The 16,376-nt window shown below is 37.8% G+C and overlaps 1 protein-coding gene across 1 annotated transcript in view; it reads right to left on the bottom strand.

The window, feature by feature from the left end:
* Window positions 1-3,401: 3,401 nt before the first annotated feature.
* The window catches only part of LOC107544788 (phospholipid-transporting ATPase ABCA3-like), a 256,196-nt gene continuing 243,221 nt past the window's right edge, over window positions 3,402-16,376 (bottom strand). The window contains exons 28-32 of the mRNA XM_087815824.1: window positions 6,363-6,550; window positions 5,725-5,895; window positions 5,147-5,337; window positions 3,926-3,999; window positions 3,402-3,552 (exon numbers count right to left, since the gene is read on the bottom strand). Coding sequence (XP_087671950.1) covers window positions 3,415-3,552; window positions 3,926-3,999; window positions 5,147-5,337; window positions 5,725-5,895; window positions 6,363-6,550 — 762 coding nt within the window. The 3' untranslated portion in view covers window positions 3,402-3,414. The remainder of the gene's footprint in view (window positions 3,553-3,925; window positions 4,000-5,146; window positions 5,338-5,724; window positions 5,896-6,362; window positions 6,551-16,376) is intronic.

Genomic DNA, 16,376 nt, shown 5'->3' with positions numbered 1-16,376 from the left:
AAATAATAAAAGGCATTCAAATTGGAAAAGAGGAAGTAAAACTGTTACTATTTGCAGATGACATGATATTGTACATAGAAAACCCTAAAGACTCCACCAGAACACTACTAGATTTAATAAATGAATTCAACAATGTAGCAAGATACAAAATTAACACCCAGAAATTAACACCCAGGACACCCTGGGGCAAGGGAAACAAAGGAGAAAATAAACAAATGGGACTACATCAAAACAAAAAGCTGAGTAGCAAAAACCAACAAAATGAAAAGGGAGTCCTTTGTATGGAGAACATATTTGCGAATGATACATCTGATAAGGGGCTAATTTCAAAAATATGAGGAACTCATACAATTGAACAAAAAAGACAATCCAATTAAAAAATGGGCACACAGCAATGTGACTCTGCAGTGTTTGTCTTCCTACTTGCAGTTAATGTGCTCCACAACCCGACTCCAAGGGCAAAGGAAGGCATTCTCTAGGAGGTAAGGGGAGGCAGCCAGGCTTTGTGGCTTTGTTTCACTGTCTGAATTACCAACTGCCCCAGGACAAGTGCCACAGCTCTCCCAGGTTGCTTTCTTGCGCAGGACACTCAGTTCAGCAGTAGTTGAACTGTTTCTCCTGCCCAAAGGGGTGTCAGTGACAACCAGATTCCTCCTCTCTCCTGGCTGTGCCTCACTGTGAGCTCTCAGCTGCTGGCTGCATTCTTGGATGGTATTAGCCCCACTTCTTTTTTGTCTCCCTCTTTGTTCTACTTGCCCGCCTTTAGATGTTTCACTGAGAGGGTCTCTCAGGCATATTTGTGTATTGATCAGGGACTCTTTTATTGGCATATGGCTGTTCAGATTTTTGAAACTTCAAGGGGAGAGATCAAGAGGATCTCTCATGCTGTCATTCCTCTGATGTCACTGGATCCTGCTATTTTCTAAAAGGGACTTAAGTATCCCTGGATTCTGGTATCCCTGTGGATACAGAGGGATGGCTATAATTAAGTTTTGTGGGGAGTCAAAGTTATACTTGGATTTTCCCATGGTGGGCAATCCCCAAATTGTTTAAGGATCAAACAGTACATACACAGGATCATTTCATGCAAAAATTAAGTTATACCATACCAAATGACTTCCATTTCAAATTTTTCTCAGCATTTCAGAAATCAACCTAAATTTTCCACAGCTTCTACAAAGCTAGGGAAAACTGCATACCACATTGGACTTCAGGCTTTCAGCCAGGTGTGGCTGGGGCCCTGTGTGCACAGAGGGGACAGGACAGGATTACTGGTGAAAACAAGCTTGCAGGCCAGGGGTCCGAGGACAGTCACCTGGCTGCTGGAAGTCTCCATGGTGTAGGCTGCTACAGCCACCTTGCTCCTCCCTCGGTCCCACAACCGCCCCTATCTGGAGCAGCGCCTCTGCCCAGCAGTACAGGTGACTCTCAGTCCCTCACATGTGTGCCTTGCCCCCTCATCCCTTAACCCCCACACCACCGCCTCCTCTTGCAGCTGCCCTATGCCCACATGTGCGCCCCACTTTCAGTCACCCACCCTTATTGTTTGCCTCTTCTAGTTCCTTCCACAAGTCCCCTTCCTGTGGAGTCCTTGCGAGTGTTGCTTCAAGCTTTCCCCTAGCCAAGCCCTCTTCATCCCTCTACACCCCACCCCTTCTTGGTTAACTTATGTTCTTAGGTTTATTACCTCCATATACTTTGGAGATTAAGTTAGTTTTTGTATGTTTTTTTCTCTCTCTTTAGTTTAAAACTTTAGTCTTTGCTGAGGAGGACTTGGTGTCTCTCTTACCTAAAATAAATGGAATGTAAATAAACCTCTAACAGTAGATGAGTGAAAGGGAAGACAATGTTGAAAGCAGATAGACATGTGTTGACCAATGACAATGAGAGAAATTGCTTGCCTACCATGCATGCAAGATGGGTAACACAAAATCCTGGGGCAGATTTCTCAGTGCGATCCTGGAGACACCCAAGGCTTGGAGGTGGCATGTCATTTGGAGATCTTAAAAATTTAGGAAAAACTTTAAGTGTCCAGAATAGTTGTGCCAGTCAGGTAGGGTGCAGCACTGAGGCAGCTCCTCTGGCCTTAGAACATACTGCAACACATAGAACTACAGGATGCTTTTTCAAAAGGAGCCAGTAGGGAGGCAAGAACCCTTTGAAATGAAAAATATCATTGCTTAAAACAAAACCAAGATAAGGGCTGGTAGACAAAATGGAAGCACTCTCTGAGAATGCAGAAAAAGAAAAACATAAGAGACATAAATTACTTAATGTAGGAAGTGTCACATTTGAATAACAGTAATTATAGAAGGAGAGAACAGGCCAAGTGGAGTGGTCAGTACAGAAATGTAAGGAGGAAGCCACTTGACTTTCTGAGGTAGACTCAGTTGTTTATGGGATTTGTTCAACCAGTTGGATCTGAGATGTTGGGTGACATGGTTGAGGTCAAAGCTGAAGGCTGGCTTCATCATGCTGCTTAGAGTTCTATTGATAGCCTTAAAATTGTATGAGACCAATAAATTTGGTTCCAATCTCAGATTAATCTGAATGGCTGATGGGGTGGCATATTCATGGGATTATTTTCCAGAAGCCAAGATGGTGTGTAAATGAAGGGTGGATATTTTTGGGAGACAGTTCTTCACAGGTCTCTTGCGTCTCTGCATGACTTGCAAGCAGAAGACTAACTGCGTCTCACTGTTTCAGGCTACTTCTACAAGGATGATTATAGGGCAAACAGCTTTTGAAAAGACAGAGTATCTCCCTCTGGACCAGAGAGAAGATTTATTTAATGTTCAGTATAGTCAGAATATTTTTTTGTTCAGAATAGTCAAAATGTTTCTTTCCAGAGCAAAGCTTGGATAGGTTTACCTATGGCCCATTATAAAAGATTTAGGTTCTATAAACTCATGGCTTCTCTCTTATAACACAACCCACTGAATATACAGGCATTACTTGGCTTTCTTTGTGTTGCCTTGTGAAAATTAGTGATTGGAGAACTGGCACAGATAGGATCTCTGACTACTGCTGTTTATGTGAGTAATAAAATCCCGAGTCTGACTCAGGATTCCAGCATCTTCTGCCAGTGTTCACGAAACTGTGGTCAGCTAATTTGATAACTTGCAAGTAGGGTAAGATCTCTGGCCCCTCACAGTTCAGTTCTTGACAACAGGTCACGTGTCTTCACCTTGGAAGACTGCAAGCCTTCTTTTTGGGGTGTTCAATTTGTTTACACACATACAGAGAGAAAGGGGGAGTGAGAGAGTGGGAGAAGGGGGAGAGGGAAGGGAAGGTAAGAGGAAGAGGGACAAAAGGAAGAGGAAGAGAGAAAGGCAAGGAGAGAGGTGCTTCTGTGCAGTTAGTTGCAGGCAGCCGTTTAAGGAAGACATAAAGGTCACTGGTTAGAACTGAATTTCATAGCTTTATTTCTTGTTCACTTTCCAATTTATCAGCATTAGCAATGGCCAGGAAGACTTGTTCCAGTGTTATCTGACTGATGGAATAGTCTTCTAAATTGAATAGCACTTTAGCTTCCTCCAAAATATTAAACACCTTTAACAGAAAAAAAATGGTGGTGTTATCATTGCAATGTCCCCAGACGAACCTTTTCCTCACCCAACTCCTGCCAGGTTTATGCTTATGGATAAAAATAGATAGAAGGGGAAGTCAGAAAGTAGGAAGGAAAGATGGTTGGAAAACAGAGAGAAGAGGAGGCAGTTCTCCTGCCTACTCTCTTGATAGGTATGGAATAACATAATATAGGGTCGGAAGTCTCAGTCCAACGACAGGGGACACTGAAAAGTAAGTTAAATAGCCTCCTCCTGTAACAATGTCAGGCTCCCATTCCACGTGCCTGAAACCCAATGCTTCCTGTTGCTCCTCTATTAACACATAATGTTAATATTGGTATGATTTTGATAATCACCTTTCCCCAGCAAATTTCCTCTCTGGGAATGTGGTAGTAAATAATTCCTCGATACTCCTGGTTTATGACGTTACCTAAGAAAGATCTGACAGGTGAGTAACAGAGAGGGCCCCAGATTCAATAGAGTTTTACAACATTCCCAACTAATTCCCATTCCAATCGTCCACACCAATAGAAGAGATATTACATGCAATTAATACAAAAGACGACAATCCCAAATCCCTTTCTTTTTAGCATATGTTAAGTATTAAGTATTTCAATAGCTTTACATCAATGTGATGAAATATGGCCTTATTGCCTGTAGTTTGTAAAAATTGCAGAGCTGGAATAATCACTTTTAGACTGAAAAATTGATAGCTCACAAGCTCACTTTGCCACACCTGACGTATATGAATCCTAATGTTCTATAGAACTGTTTCTAAACATTGTCCTGAAAATATACTCAAAAACTGGGGGGTGATTTCTTTTTCCAGTTGTGTGTGTGTGTGTTAGGATCTCTATACTCTTCTCATGAGGAGGCAACCTTCATTCTAGGAAAGATAAAACTCATGTATATAAAACATAGATGTGAAGGCATTCACTGGAGCAGTGAGCTATTACAGCTTTTAAAAAAATATGGTAGTGATATTGTAGCCATTCCTAATTGATAGGGTGCATTTATATTTATTATCACACAGTTGGGGATTATTGCAAATGAAATTAATTGGGGTTAAAATATTTAAAATAAATAAGCAATATGTCAATAACAGTAGGTGGTATATATTTTTTTTGGTAATGAGTCCCTACATAGCCTCTTTAAGTAAAATTTTAAAAAAGTTTAAAATTGTGAAATATATCAGACGTATAAAAAGTATATGGAACATAAATGTACAGTGCAGCGAATTATAATAAAGTTCACAAACATGGCACCGACACCTAAAATTCTATAGGTCACCTATGTGCCACTACCAAGGTTCATTTCCTCCCCTGTAAAGAAACTACCTCCATTTTTATGGTAAGCATTTATTTGATATTTTTTATAATTTTATTACCTAAATATGGAACCCTAAATACTATAGTTTGGTTTTGCCGTCTTTGCACTTCATGGAAATGTCGTCACACCGCATGCACTGCTTTTATGCCTCCTTTCACTCCTTCTGCTGTGTACGGCTATACTTCATTTATCTTTATTACACACCGGACTTAACACAGCTGTCACAAAGCCAGCCCTGCCCATATTACCTGGGAAGGTTGTTGCAATGAATTCTTTGAACTCCTTCAGCTTATTTTCATTCTTATCCACCCTGATCTTCACTGTCAGGGTGTATATATCACTAAACTTGCTCTTGAGGTGCTGGGGGCTTCCTAGGCACTTGAACCTCCCATTTACCATGATGGCCAGCCTGGTACAGAAGGTCTCGCATTCTTTCATGCTAGGGGGACAAAGAAGATTTGGCTGAAGACTCTCTTTTTCAGAGGGTGAATTCAGCATTTCAAAGCAGAGCAAAGACTATGAGGTAATATTTGCAGTAGGAAAGGTAGGCATTACAGAAAATCACCACTAAGGCCATATTTGGGGAGAGAAGATTTTAAAATTGAATGCCGTTGATTCCTAAATCCATGATAGAAATAGTTCCCTTCTTCTATTAATTCTGGATTTCAGAACTCAATTTAGGATTCTTGGCTTAGCCAAGAATTAACCTCTACCCACAGCACCTCTTATGTATGTAGCTCACATTCTTAACTGACTATATTCCTGGCTCCAACGAATTCCCTCCTGTACTCTTCTAACTCTCAACCAGACCTCCCGATGGTCATACCTGTGTGAAGTTATGATAATAGCCTTGCCAGTTTTACACATCCACGTCACTGTGTCCCAGAAACGGCGCTTGGCTACTGACTCCAAGCCAGCAGATGGCTCATCCAGGAAGACAACTGAGGGCTTTCCCATTAGGGCTATAACAGTATTCAATTTACGTTTGTCTTCTCCACTTTATTAGGAAGAAAAGAGAGAGAAAAAAAGTAAGGGTACAGAAGTAATTCATAGGACAGAATCAGCTCATATATCCAGAATGCTGATTTGATATGAATCACAAAGCAGCAGGCTGAAATCCAGGTGTATATATCAACTCATTTTCACTGAAATGACTTTTTTTGGTCATTTATTTCAGCATCATTATTGCTATAATATTTTTGTTTTGGGGAGATAAACAACCATAGGGAGAGAGGGATGAAGATGTTCTTTCTTAAATGCAAAGGCTATAGCTTATGCCTGCAAAAGGTTAACTTCATACAAGTGCGGTCTACCTTACTTCTGACATCTGAACCCTGACAGGACATGAGGCTCTTTTGCAGTCACTGCCTCTGTGACAGAGGGATCAGTTTGCGTTAGCAGGCATTCATTCTAAACAGTAGAAACACAGGTAGGCAGAATAATTGCAACATCATAATATCTCACCTGTATGTGTGGACAAACTTGTCAGCATAGGTTTCCAGGTGCATTGAATGCAAAAAGATTTCTACATACTTGTTGATCTTTGGCTCAGGGACCCCATGCAGCCTGGCGTACATGATCAGCAATTCCTGACCCGTCATGTGGTTAATCACAGGGTCAGACTGAGTACAATAGCCAATTCTTGACCTAACCTGAATCAAGATAGTGTAATCATAAACAAACAGATCCAAGTCAACTGTTCCATTGAGCATACAGTTCACATAGATGAGATTAAAAAACCTAAAGTTTTCTAGCCCATGCTGTTAAGAAGCGGATACCCATAGAGCTCCCAACAAGGATTATTTCTTTTCTAGTCTAAAGAATATTTGTGGCTGCAATTTACTGTAGTAAAAGGTAATCCTAATATTCCTAACTGAAACTTTCAACACATATCTATTGTATACTATTATGCACCCAACACAAATTTTTGTTAGAGAAAGTTGTCTATGCAGATATCATTGGGAAAAGCCATTTTATTAAATCAATTAAGATAATGTATAGAATTTCACTTCCAACAATGGCCAAGTAACTTCTATCAGGCTAACCCTCCCGCAGATAACAATTGTAAGATACATATTACGTATATCTTAATATATGTTAAGGATACAAAAATAAACAAATTGGACTACATCAGACTAAAAAGTTTTTCAAATCGTATATCTGATAAGAAGTTAATATTTAAAATCTATAAAGAACTCATACAACTCAATAGCAACCTCATCCCCAAACAATCTGATTGAAAAATGGGCAAAGGATCTGAACAATATACAGATGGCCAACAGGTACACAGAAAGGTACTCAACATCACTAATCAGGGAAATGCAAATCAAAACCATGAGATATCACCTCACACCTGTTAGAATGGCTATCATAAAAAAGACAAGAGTTAACATAATATTGGTGAAGATGTGGAGAAACGGGAACACTTGTGCACTGTTGGTTGGATTGTAAATTGGTGCAGCCACTATGAAAAACAGTATGGAGGTTCTGCAAAAGATAAACAGAAAAAAACAGGACTACCATATGATCAAGCAATTCTGCTTCTGGGTATATATGCAATGGAAACAAAAACATGAACTCAAAAATATATTTGTACCCCATGTTCATAGCAGCATTATTTATAATAGCCAAGACATGGAAATAACCTGTGTCCATCTATAAATGAGTGGATAAAGAAAACACAATATACCTATACAATGGAATGTGACTCAGCCATAACATGAAGGAAATCTTGCCATTTGTGACAGCATGAATGGACACTGAGGGCAATATGCTAAGTGAAATAAGTTAGAGAAAGACAGATACTGTATAATCTCGCTTATCTCTGGACTTTATTTTTAAAATGTATTTAATTTTACCTTGTTCAGTTTTCTTAATTTTTGTGTGTGAAAGTTTTTTATGATCTGAACACTTAAATATCATTTTTAAAAATCTGCTCTTTAAAAAGCTTATAGAATAGCCCTGGTCAGTGGCTCAGTTGGTTGGAGCATCATCCTGTACACCAAAAAAAAAAAAAAAAAAAGGTTGCAGGTTTGATTCCTTGTCAGGGCACCTCACCTGGGGATGGAAACCTAGGCTGAGGTGAAGGTGCCTCAGGTGAGGTTTATAAAAAAGGTTATAGAATAGTTCCTGTGGAACCATCTGGGACTGGTGCTTTATCTTCTTTTATTTCATTGAAGAGTGAATCTTTGACAACTTTTTCTGTTGTTTTTGTGGAAATTGTGATTGTTTCAGTTGTCTATTTCTTCTGAGGCATTTTTTCCCCTCTGAAGTGACCATTTATAGTTCTTATTGCCTATCTAATTTCTTTCCTATTTTTTTTAAAAAATATTTTTATTGATTTCAGAGAAAGGAAAGGAGAGAGAGAAACCTCAGTGATGAGTCATTGATTGGCTGCCTCCTGCATGCCCCCTGCTGGGGATGGAGCCTGAAACCTGGGCATGTGCCCTGACCAGGAATCGAACCTCGCTCTCCTGGATCATAGGTCAAAGCTCAACCACTAAGCAATGCCAGCTGGGCCCCAAGGCTAATTTCTAAACACTCTTCCTGTGGGTTTTTTTCTTCAGATTTTTTCTTTAAAAAAAACCTTTATTGTTGATAGTATTATAGATGTCCCCGCTTCCCTCACATTGCCCCCCTCCACCCGGTCCCACCCTGTCAGTTTTAATAATCTGTATGTAAGCCAGAATATTATCAGTTCCATTAAATATTTTAATTTTATCTGCATGGAACTGAATCAAGTACTTTGTATTTCTTACCAATTCTTTTCAATGTATTTCTATTCTCTCCTTTTAAAAAATAGGTTTATCCATTTCTGTAATTTAACAAATCTCTAGTTATTTTGACATAGTTGTTGGTTAGCTGGCTTTATAATTTTACTTGTTAATCTATGCATTTGTCTACTCTTATACTTTCATATGCTTTCCTTCCATTCACTTTTTTTCTGAGTCATGTGTTTAATTGGCCAGGGCTGGGTAGAGTAATCTTGGTTGTAGGTCTTACTCTTTATCCCTTTGAATATTTCTTGCTACTCTCTTCTGGCCTGCAAAGTTTCTGTTGAATAATCAGCTGACAGTCTTATGGGAGCTCCCTTTAAGGTAACTAACTGCTTTTCTCTCGTTGCTTTTAAAAGTCTGTCTTTGTCTTTAACCTTTGGCATTTTAATTATGATCTGTCTTCGTGTGGGCCTCTTTGGGTTCATCTTGTTTGGGACTCTCTGAGCTTCCTGTACTTGTAAATCTATTTCCTTCACTAGATTAGGGAAGTTTTCTGTCACTATTTTTTCAAATAGATTTTCAGTTTCTTGCTCTCTCTCTTCTCCTTCCAGCAACCACATGATGCAGATATTGGGGCACTTGAAGTTGTCCCAGAATCTCCTTACACTATTTATTTATTTATTTATTTATTTATTTATTTATTTATTTATTTATTTATTTATTTATTTATTTATTTTTACTGTTCTGGTTGGGTGTTCTCTGATTCAACTTCCTTATCTACCAAATATCTGATCTGATCCTCTGCTTCATCTACTCCACTCTTGATTCCTTGTAATATATTCTTTATTTCATTTAATGTATTCTTTATTTCTGACTGGTTCTTTATGTTTCCTCTTTGTTGAAGTTTTCACTAAGTTCATCTACTCTTCCCTTAAGTTCACTGAGCATTCTTATAACTGATCGGTTGCCTTCCGTATGAGCCCAATCTGGGGATCTAACCCACAACCTAGGTATGTACCCCTACCAGGAATTGAACCCACAACCTTTTTTAAAAATACATGTTTTTATTGATTTTTAGAGGTAAACAAAGGGAGGGGGAGAGATAGAAACATGGATTGGCTGCCTCCTGAACCCACTCTACTGGAGATCAAGCCTATAACCCAGGCATGTGCCCTGACCAGGAATCAAACCAATGACCTCTTGGTTCATGGATCGATGCTCAACCACTGAGCCACACTGTCTGGGCAAACCTGCAACTTTTTGGTGTACAGATGATGTGCCAACCAACTGCAGCACCTAGCTGGGGCTCTTCATTTTTTTATTGTTTCCTTTGATGTGCAAAACTTTTTAGTTTGATGTAGTCCCATTTGTTTATTTTTTCTTTTGTTTCCCTTGTTCTAGGAGATATACCAGAAAATATATTACTATGAAAAATGTCTGAGATTTAAAAACATTTATTTTCCATCACAATTTACCCCCCTATGCCCTCTTCCACCTCCACCCATTCCCTTTCACCCCCTCCCCAGACCAATAACCACACTGTTATCCATGTCCATGAGTTATCTCTCTTTTTTCTTTTTTGCTCAATCCCTCCACACCTCCCTCCCCCAACAGAGCTGTCTGCCTGCTCTCTGTCTGTATTCTGCTTGGTAGTTCAGTTTGTTCATTAAATTCTACATGAGTAAAATCATATGATACTTGTCTTTCTCTGACTGGCTTATTTCACTTAGCATAATGTTCTCCAGGTCCACCCATACTGTCACAAAGGATAAAATTTTCTTCCTTTTTATGACAAAGTGGTGTTCCATCACGTAAATGTACCACAGCTTTTTTTTACCCACTCATCTATTGATGGTCATTTGGGCTGTTTCCAAATCTTGGCTATTGTAAATAATGCTGCAATGGACATAGGGGTACATATATTCTTTTGAATTAGTGTTTTGTGTTTCTTTGGATAAATTTCCAGAAGTGGAATCACTGGGTCATAAGGCAGTTCCATTTTTAATTTTTTGAGGTAACTCCATACTGTTTTCCACAGTGGCTGCACCAGTCTGCATTCCCACCACCGGTGCACAAGGGTTCCCTTTTCTCCACATCCTTGCCAACACGTTTGTTGATTCATTGATGATAGCCATTTTGACAGGTTGAAGTGATATCTCATTGTGTTTTTAATTTGCATTTCTCTGATGATTAGTGACGTTGAGCATCTTTTCCCATGTCTCTTGGCCATCTATATGTCCTCTTCAGAGAAGTTTCTATTCAGGTCTTTTGCCCATTTTTAAATTGGATTGTTTATCTTTTTGGAGTTGAGTTTTATAAGTTCTTTATAAGTTTTGGATATTAACCCCTTATCAGATGTATCATTGGATAATATGTTCTCTCATTCAGTGTGTCTTTTCATTTTGTTGATGGTTTCCTTTGCTGTGTAAAAACTCTTTAGTTTGGTGTAGTCCCATTTTTTATTTTGTTTCTCTTGCCTGATGAGATATATCAGAAAAAATACTGCTATGAAAAATGTTGAGGTTTTATGACCTATGCTTTCTTCTAGAATTTTTTATGGTTTTGAGTCTAACATTTAAGTCTTTAATCCATTTTGAGTTAAATGGAAATCCATTCTTATGTGAGGTGTAAGAAGGTGGTCTAGTTTCAGTTTTTGCACGTATCTGTCCAATTTTCCCAACATCATTTACTGAATAGACTATTGTTAGCCTATTGTATGTTTTTGCCTCCTTTGTCAAATATTAATTGACTATAAAGGTGTAGACTTATTTCTGGGCTCTCTATTCTGTCCCATTGACCTACATGTCTGTTTTTATGCCAGTACCATGCTCTATTGATTACTATACCTTGTAGTACAGTTTGATATTAGGTAGCATGATTCCTCCTTGTTCTCCTTTTTCACAATTGCTGTTGCCATTCAGATCTTTTGTGGTTCCATGTACATTGTTGAAACATTTGTTCCAGTTCTGTGAAATACTTTTTGGTATCTTGATAGGGATTGTACTGAATCTGTAGATTGCCTTGGGTACTATGGACATTTTAGTGAAGTTAATTCTTCCTATTCATGAACACGGTATATGCTTCCACTTACTTGTGTCTTCCTCAGTTTCTTTCTTCAGTGTATTATAATTTTCCAAGTACAGGTCTTTAACATCTTTGGTTAAATTTATTCCTAGGTATTTTATTCTTTTAGAAGCAATTGTGAATGGGACTCGTTTCTAGTTTCCTTTTCTGATAGTTCATTGTTGGTGTATAGAAATGCAACTGATTTATAGATATTTATTTTCTATCCTGCTACTTTACTGAATTAATTTATTAGTTCTAGTAGTTTTCTGGTGGAATATTTTGGGTTCACTATATATAGTATAATGTCATCTGCAAATAATGACAGTTTTAATTCTTCCTTTCCAATTTGGATGCCTTTTATTTCTTCTTCTTGTCTGATCACTGTGGCTAGGACTTCCAGTACTTTGTTGAATAAGAGTGGTGAAAGGGGACATTCCTGTCTTGTTCCTGATCTTAAGGGAAATGCCTGTAGTTTTTGCCCATTGAGTATAATGTTGGCTGTGGGTTTCTCATATGTGGCTTTTATTACATTGAGGTATGTTCCCTCTATTCCCACTTTGCTGTGTTTTTTTTAAAAATCATGAATTTGTGCTTGATTTTATCAAATGCTTTTTCTGCATCTATTGATATGATCATGTGGTTTTTATCCTTCAATTTGTTTATGTGGTGTATCATGTTTATTGTTTCATGGATATTCTACCAACCTTGCATCCCGGAACAAATCCCACTTGATCATGGTGTTTGATCTTATTGATGTATTGCTGCATTCAGTTTGCTAATATTTTGTTGAGGATTTTAGCATCTATGTTCATCAGGGCTATTGGCCTATAAATTTTCTCTCTTTGTTGTGTCTTTATCTGGTCTTGGAATTAAGATAATGCTGGCTTTTTAAAATGAGCCTGGGAGTCTTCCTTCCTCTTGAATTTTTTGGAATAGTTTGAGAAGGACAGATGTTAGTTCTTCTTTGAATGCTTGGTAAAATTCACCTGTAAGGCCATCTGGTCCAGGGCTTTTGTTTGTTAGGAGTTTTTTGATTACTGATTCAATTTTACTATTTGTAATCTGTTTATTTAGATTCTCTGATTCTTTCTGATTTACTTTAGGAAGGTTGTATGTTTCTAGGAATTTATTAAAAAAATGTCCATTATTTTACTGCCTATGCTTTCTTTTAGGGGTTTTATGGTTTCAAGTCAAACATTTAAGTCTTTTATCCATTTTGAGTTTATTCTTGGTATGGTATAAGGTGGTGGTCTAGTTTCTTTTTTCTTTTTTTTGCATGTATCTGTCCAATTTCCCCAGCATAATTTATTGAAGAGACTGTATTTACCCCATTGTATGTTCTTGCCTCTTTCGTTAAATATTAATTGACCATACAGATGTGTGTTTATTCTGGGCTCTCTGTTCCATTGATTGATATGTTTTTATGTGTCAGTAACAAGCTGTTTTGATTACTATGGCCTTGTAATTTATGTCAAGCAGTGTGATACTCCCAACTTTGTTCTTCTTTATCAATATTTCTGAGGCTATTCCACTTGTTCTGTGTTTCCATATAAAATTTTGGGTTATTTGTTCTAGTTCTGTGAAATATACCATTGGTATTTTGACAGGGATTGCATACAACTTACAGATTGCATTTGGGTAGTATATACATTTTACTGATGTTAATTCTTCCTATCCATGAACATGGTATATGCTTCCATTTATTTGTATCTTCTTTGATTTCTTTCTTCAATGCCTTGTAGTTTCCCAAGTACAGGTCTTTTACCTCCTTGGTTTCTCTCTTTCCTTACATAAGAGAAATTTTAAACTAATTCAGCCTATTTGATATGCTAAAATTACTGGGAAGCTTTGTCAAATAAAAAATAATTATGTTGTATTTGTATATATACAGGGTGTCCCAAAATGTATACATACTTTAATAGCTGATAGCTCAATTTTGAAAATAAAATGTATTTTAATAAACATTGCCTTTATAATTATTTTAAGTGTATGTATACATTTTTTTGGACACCCTATATATTACTAAAATGGATGTTCTAAAGATTATATAAAAATCTCCAAGAGTCTACAAAGTCCTGGTACCTTTTCATTGTAATTCTAATTGTTATCTTAGAATGTTATATTACAGGAAAGCAAAGTTCTTTGTAAATTTTATTATAATCAGATCTATAACCATGCCATTTTAAGTTGTCATTTACAGATGGTCATTGTTTTATTCTAATGCTTTTGCAACTGTTTCATCTTAAATATCCATGGAATGGATTCTAACTTATTCTAAATTATGGATTTCCAAGAATAAATTTTCACATCATACTGGATGAAGATTTATAGGAATCTAAGAAATAACTGGATTCATGGAAATACTGGCAAATAATCAGGATAAACAAGAATTAAACAGAATAAAGTAATAATGACTATAATTTTTATTACTTTTTGTTTGAAATATTGCTGATTTAAAAATCTTTTATTTTGGTTTTTAATATAAGAAAACTTGTTTTGCTCAGAGCAATTTGAAAAATTATACATTTGTAGGTAATATTGAAGCATTTAAATTTTTCTCCTTACTCGATCCCTCCAGAATTTGGAAACTTTTAATGAGTAATTATTATTATTTTAAAAATATGTTTTGTATTGATTTTAGAGAGAAAGGGAGGGGGAGAGATAGAAACATGGATCGGCTGCCTCCTGCATGACCTCTACTGGGGATCGAACCTGAAACCTGGGCATGTGCCCTGACAGGGGATTGAACTGGCAATCTCTTGGTGCATGGGTCAATGCTCGACCACTGAGCTACACTGGCTGACTATGAGTATTATTATTTTCTTGGGAATGTGGTTATTTTCATAAATTCAATAAGAATCTGTACTCTTTATAACAGGACACAATTGGAAACTGGTTTTTATCACCAAGACTTTGACCGGAATGTTATGTTTAAAAGAGATATGCATAGACTTGAATGTTACCAGAAAGTTTTAAGGATTTAAGATTGACTTCAGTAGCCGATACAAGCCCCTCAGGGGTACAGCCTGGTACCTTGCTTATATAGTTCACAACAGTTTCTCCAGGTATGGAACAAAGGTTGCTTTCCTGGGAGGCGGTTTGGGGACCGTGAACATGAGGAATTCACCCAAACCTATATGCAAAGTCTGGCAACTATATGGCTTGGCTTCTTAGCCCTGAGGCACTAATTAAAGTTCTACCTGGAGATTCTTTATGAAATTTCACCCAAGAAGATTTAAAATTGCCTATATAATAAATTACTACTCTTGTATTTATGCAAATAATTCAGCCAAATTTATTGAAACTAGACTTATACAGTAAATAGTCTTAATTTGACTCTCTGAGAAAAATGGGGGTTATTTTTAGGGAGGGAAATTTTGTTCCCAGAGAATCTATAACACAGTTGTAGACATGAGACTCTAGTTCAGTTAATTGTCTTTAAAGTTTTACTTTTTACCTGGATGAGATTCCAAATTTTTCTAGTTTGCATAAAAATTTGGCTATATCCCATTGAACAAATGTTTCGTTTTTCTTTCATCCTTTGACTTGGAGTTATTGAGAAATAAAACTTTTATTTTCTGAGCCTTGCATACAAATTGTATCTAAAGGACATGACATAAACTTGAGAAATCACCACAAAAGCACACATTCATAAAATCTCAGTGACGATGTGTAAGCCATGCAGAATTTTCCTGAGCATCTGATGACATCATCTAAGACATTCAAACTGTAAACCAAAAAAATTTATCACTGCCTGCCTTCATTCCAGCAAAAGAAGCTTTCAGACTCAAATCTAGAAATCTTCTCAATGGACAGCCTTACAGACTCAGAAACTGGTTTATAATTTTCTCTGATCATCAATCTTTGTTTCTTTGTTTTAGTCTTCTGTAAATACCTGATTGCTTGCTTATACAATCTAGGCCTAACTCTGGGAGCCTATCTGCACTGTTTTCTCCTGAAATGAGACTCAACAACTTAACTGAACTGACTTATTTTCAGGACTAAATTGAAAGGTTAATGTGGTGCTGCTTGGGCAGACTAAATAGCCATCTCAGATGGTGAACAAAGAAAAATTGAATTTATTGAAAAAGGATGGGTATCCAAAGGGAAGGGCTACACAGCACTGAGCCGAAGGGTATTGGGTCTGTGATGGCAGCAAAAATACACTTAGGACAGTGAGACAAGGAAGAGCATAGAAGAGTCAACAGGAGAGACTAGGCTGGGCTGCTCTGGCTCATGCATGTCGGAGAGAGAAAGAGGACAGGTATGGGGACCTTGGAGACAGGTTCAGGGGGTAAGCCTGCAATAAGCTGCTGCTGCCCACTGCTCCCCTGGTTGCAAGTCTCATGGGTCCCTTCAGAGGGATGGAAATGGTGCTGGTGGTTCCCTTCGTGGGGAGCACACTGGGTCCTTTGTCCTGAGTGTATTTATCTTTTTCTTACAGGTGGGAATCTTAGGAGAGGTCTCAGGAGAGGGTCTCAATAGAATATTCATCAGTTTTCCGGGTGTGCTCTTTCAGGGTCGTGGTATCCACTGATTGGTCAGTGCCAGGGCAGGGTCAATGTATCTGGTCCTGAGGCAGCCACGGTGCCACTTGTCTGGTTTTGCTGCTTATCTGGGCCTGGAGCTGAAATACAACTGAGGCCTAGATGTTATCTTTAGGGAGGAAGGCACAGGGGGTCTAAACCGCATGACC

The sequence above is a fragment of the Miniopterus natalensis genome, chromosome 3, assembly GCF_054644295.1.
Source record: "Miniopterus natalensis isolate mMinNat1 chromosome 3, mMinNat1.hap1, whole genome shotgun sequence".
NCBI lineage: Eukaryota > Metazoa > Chordata > Mammalia > Chiroptera > Miniopteridae > Miniopterus > Miniopterus natalensis.
The sequence above is the reverse complement of the archived record's forward strand: the minus strand, read 5'-3'. Positions and strand labels throughout refer to the sequence as shown.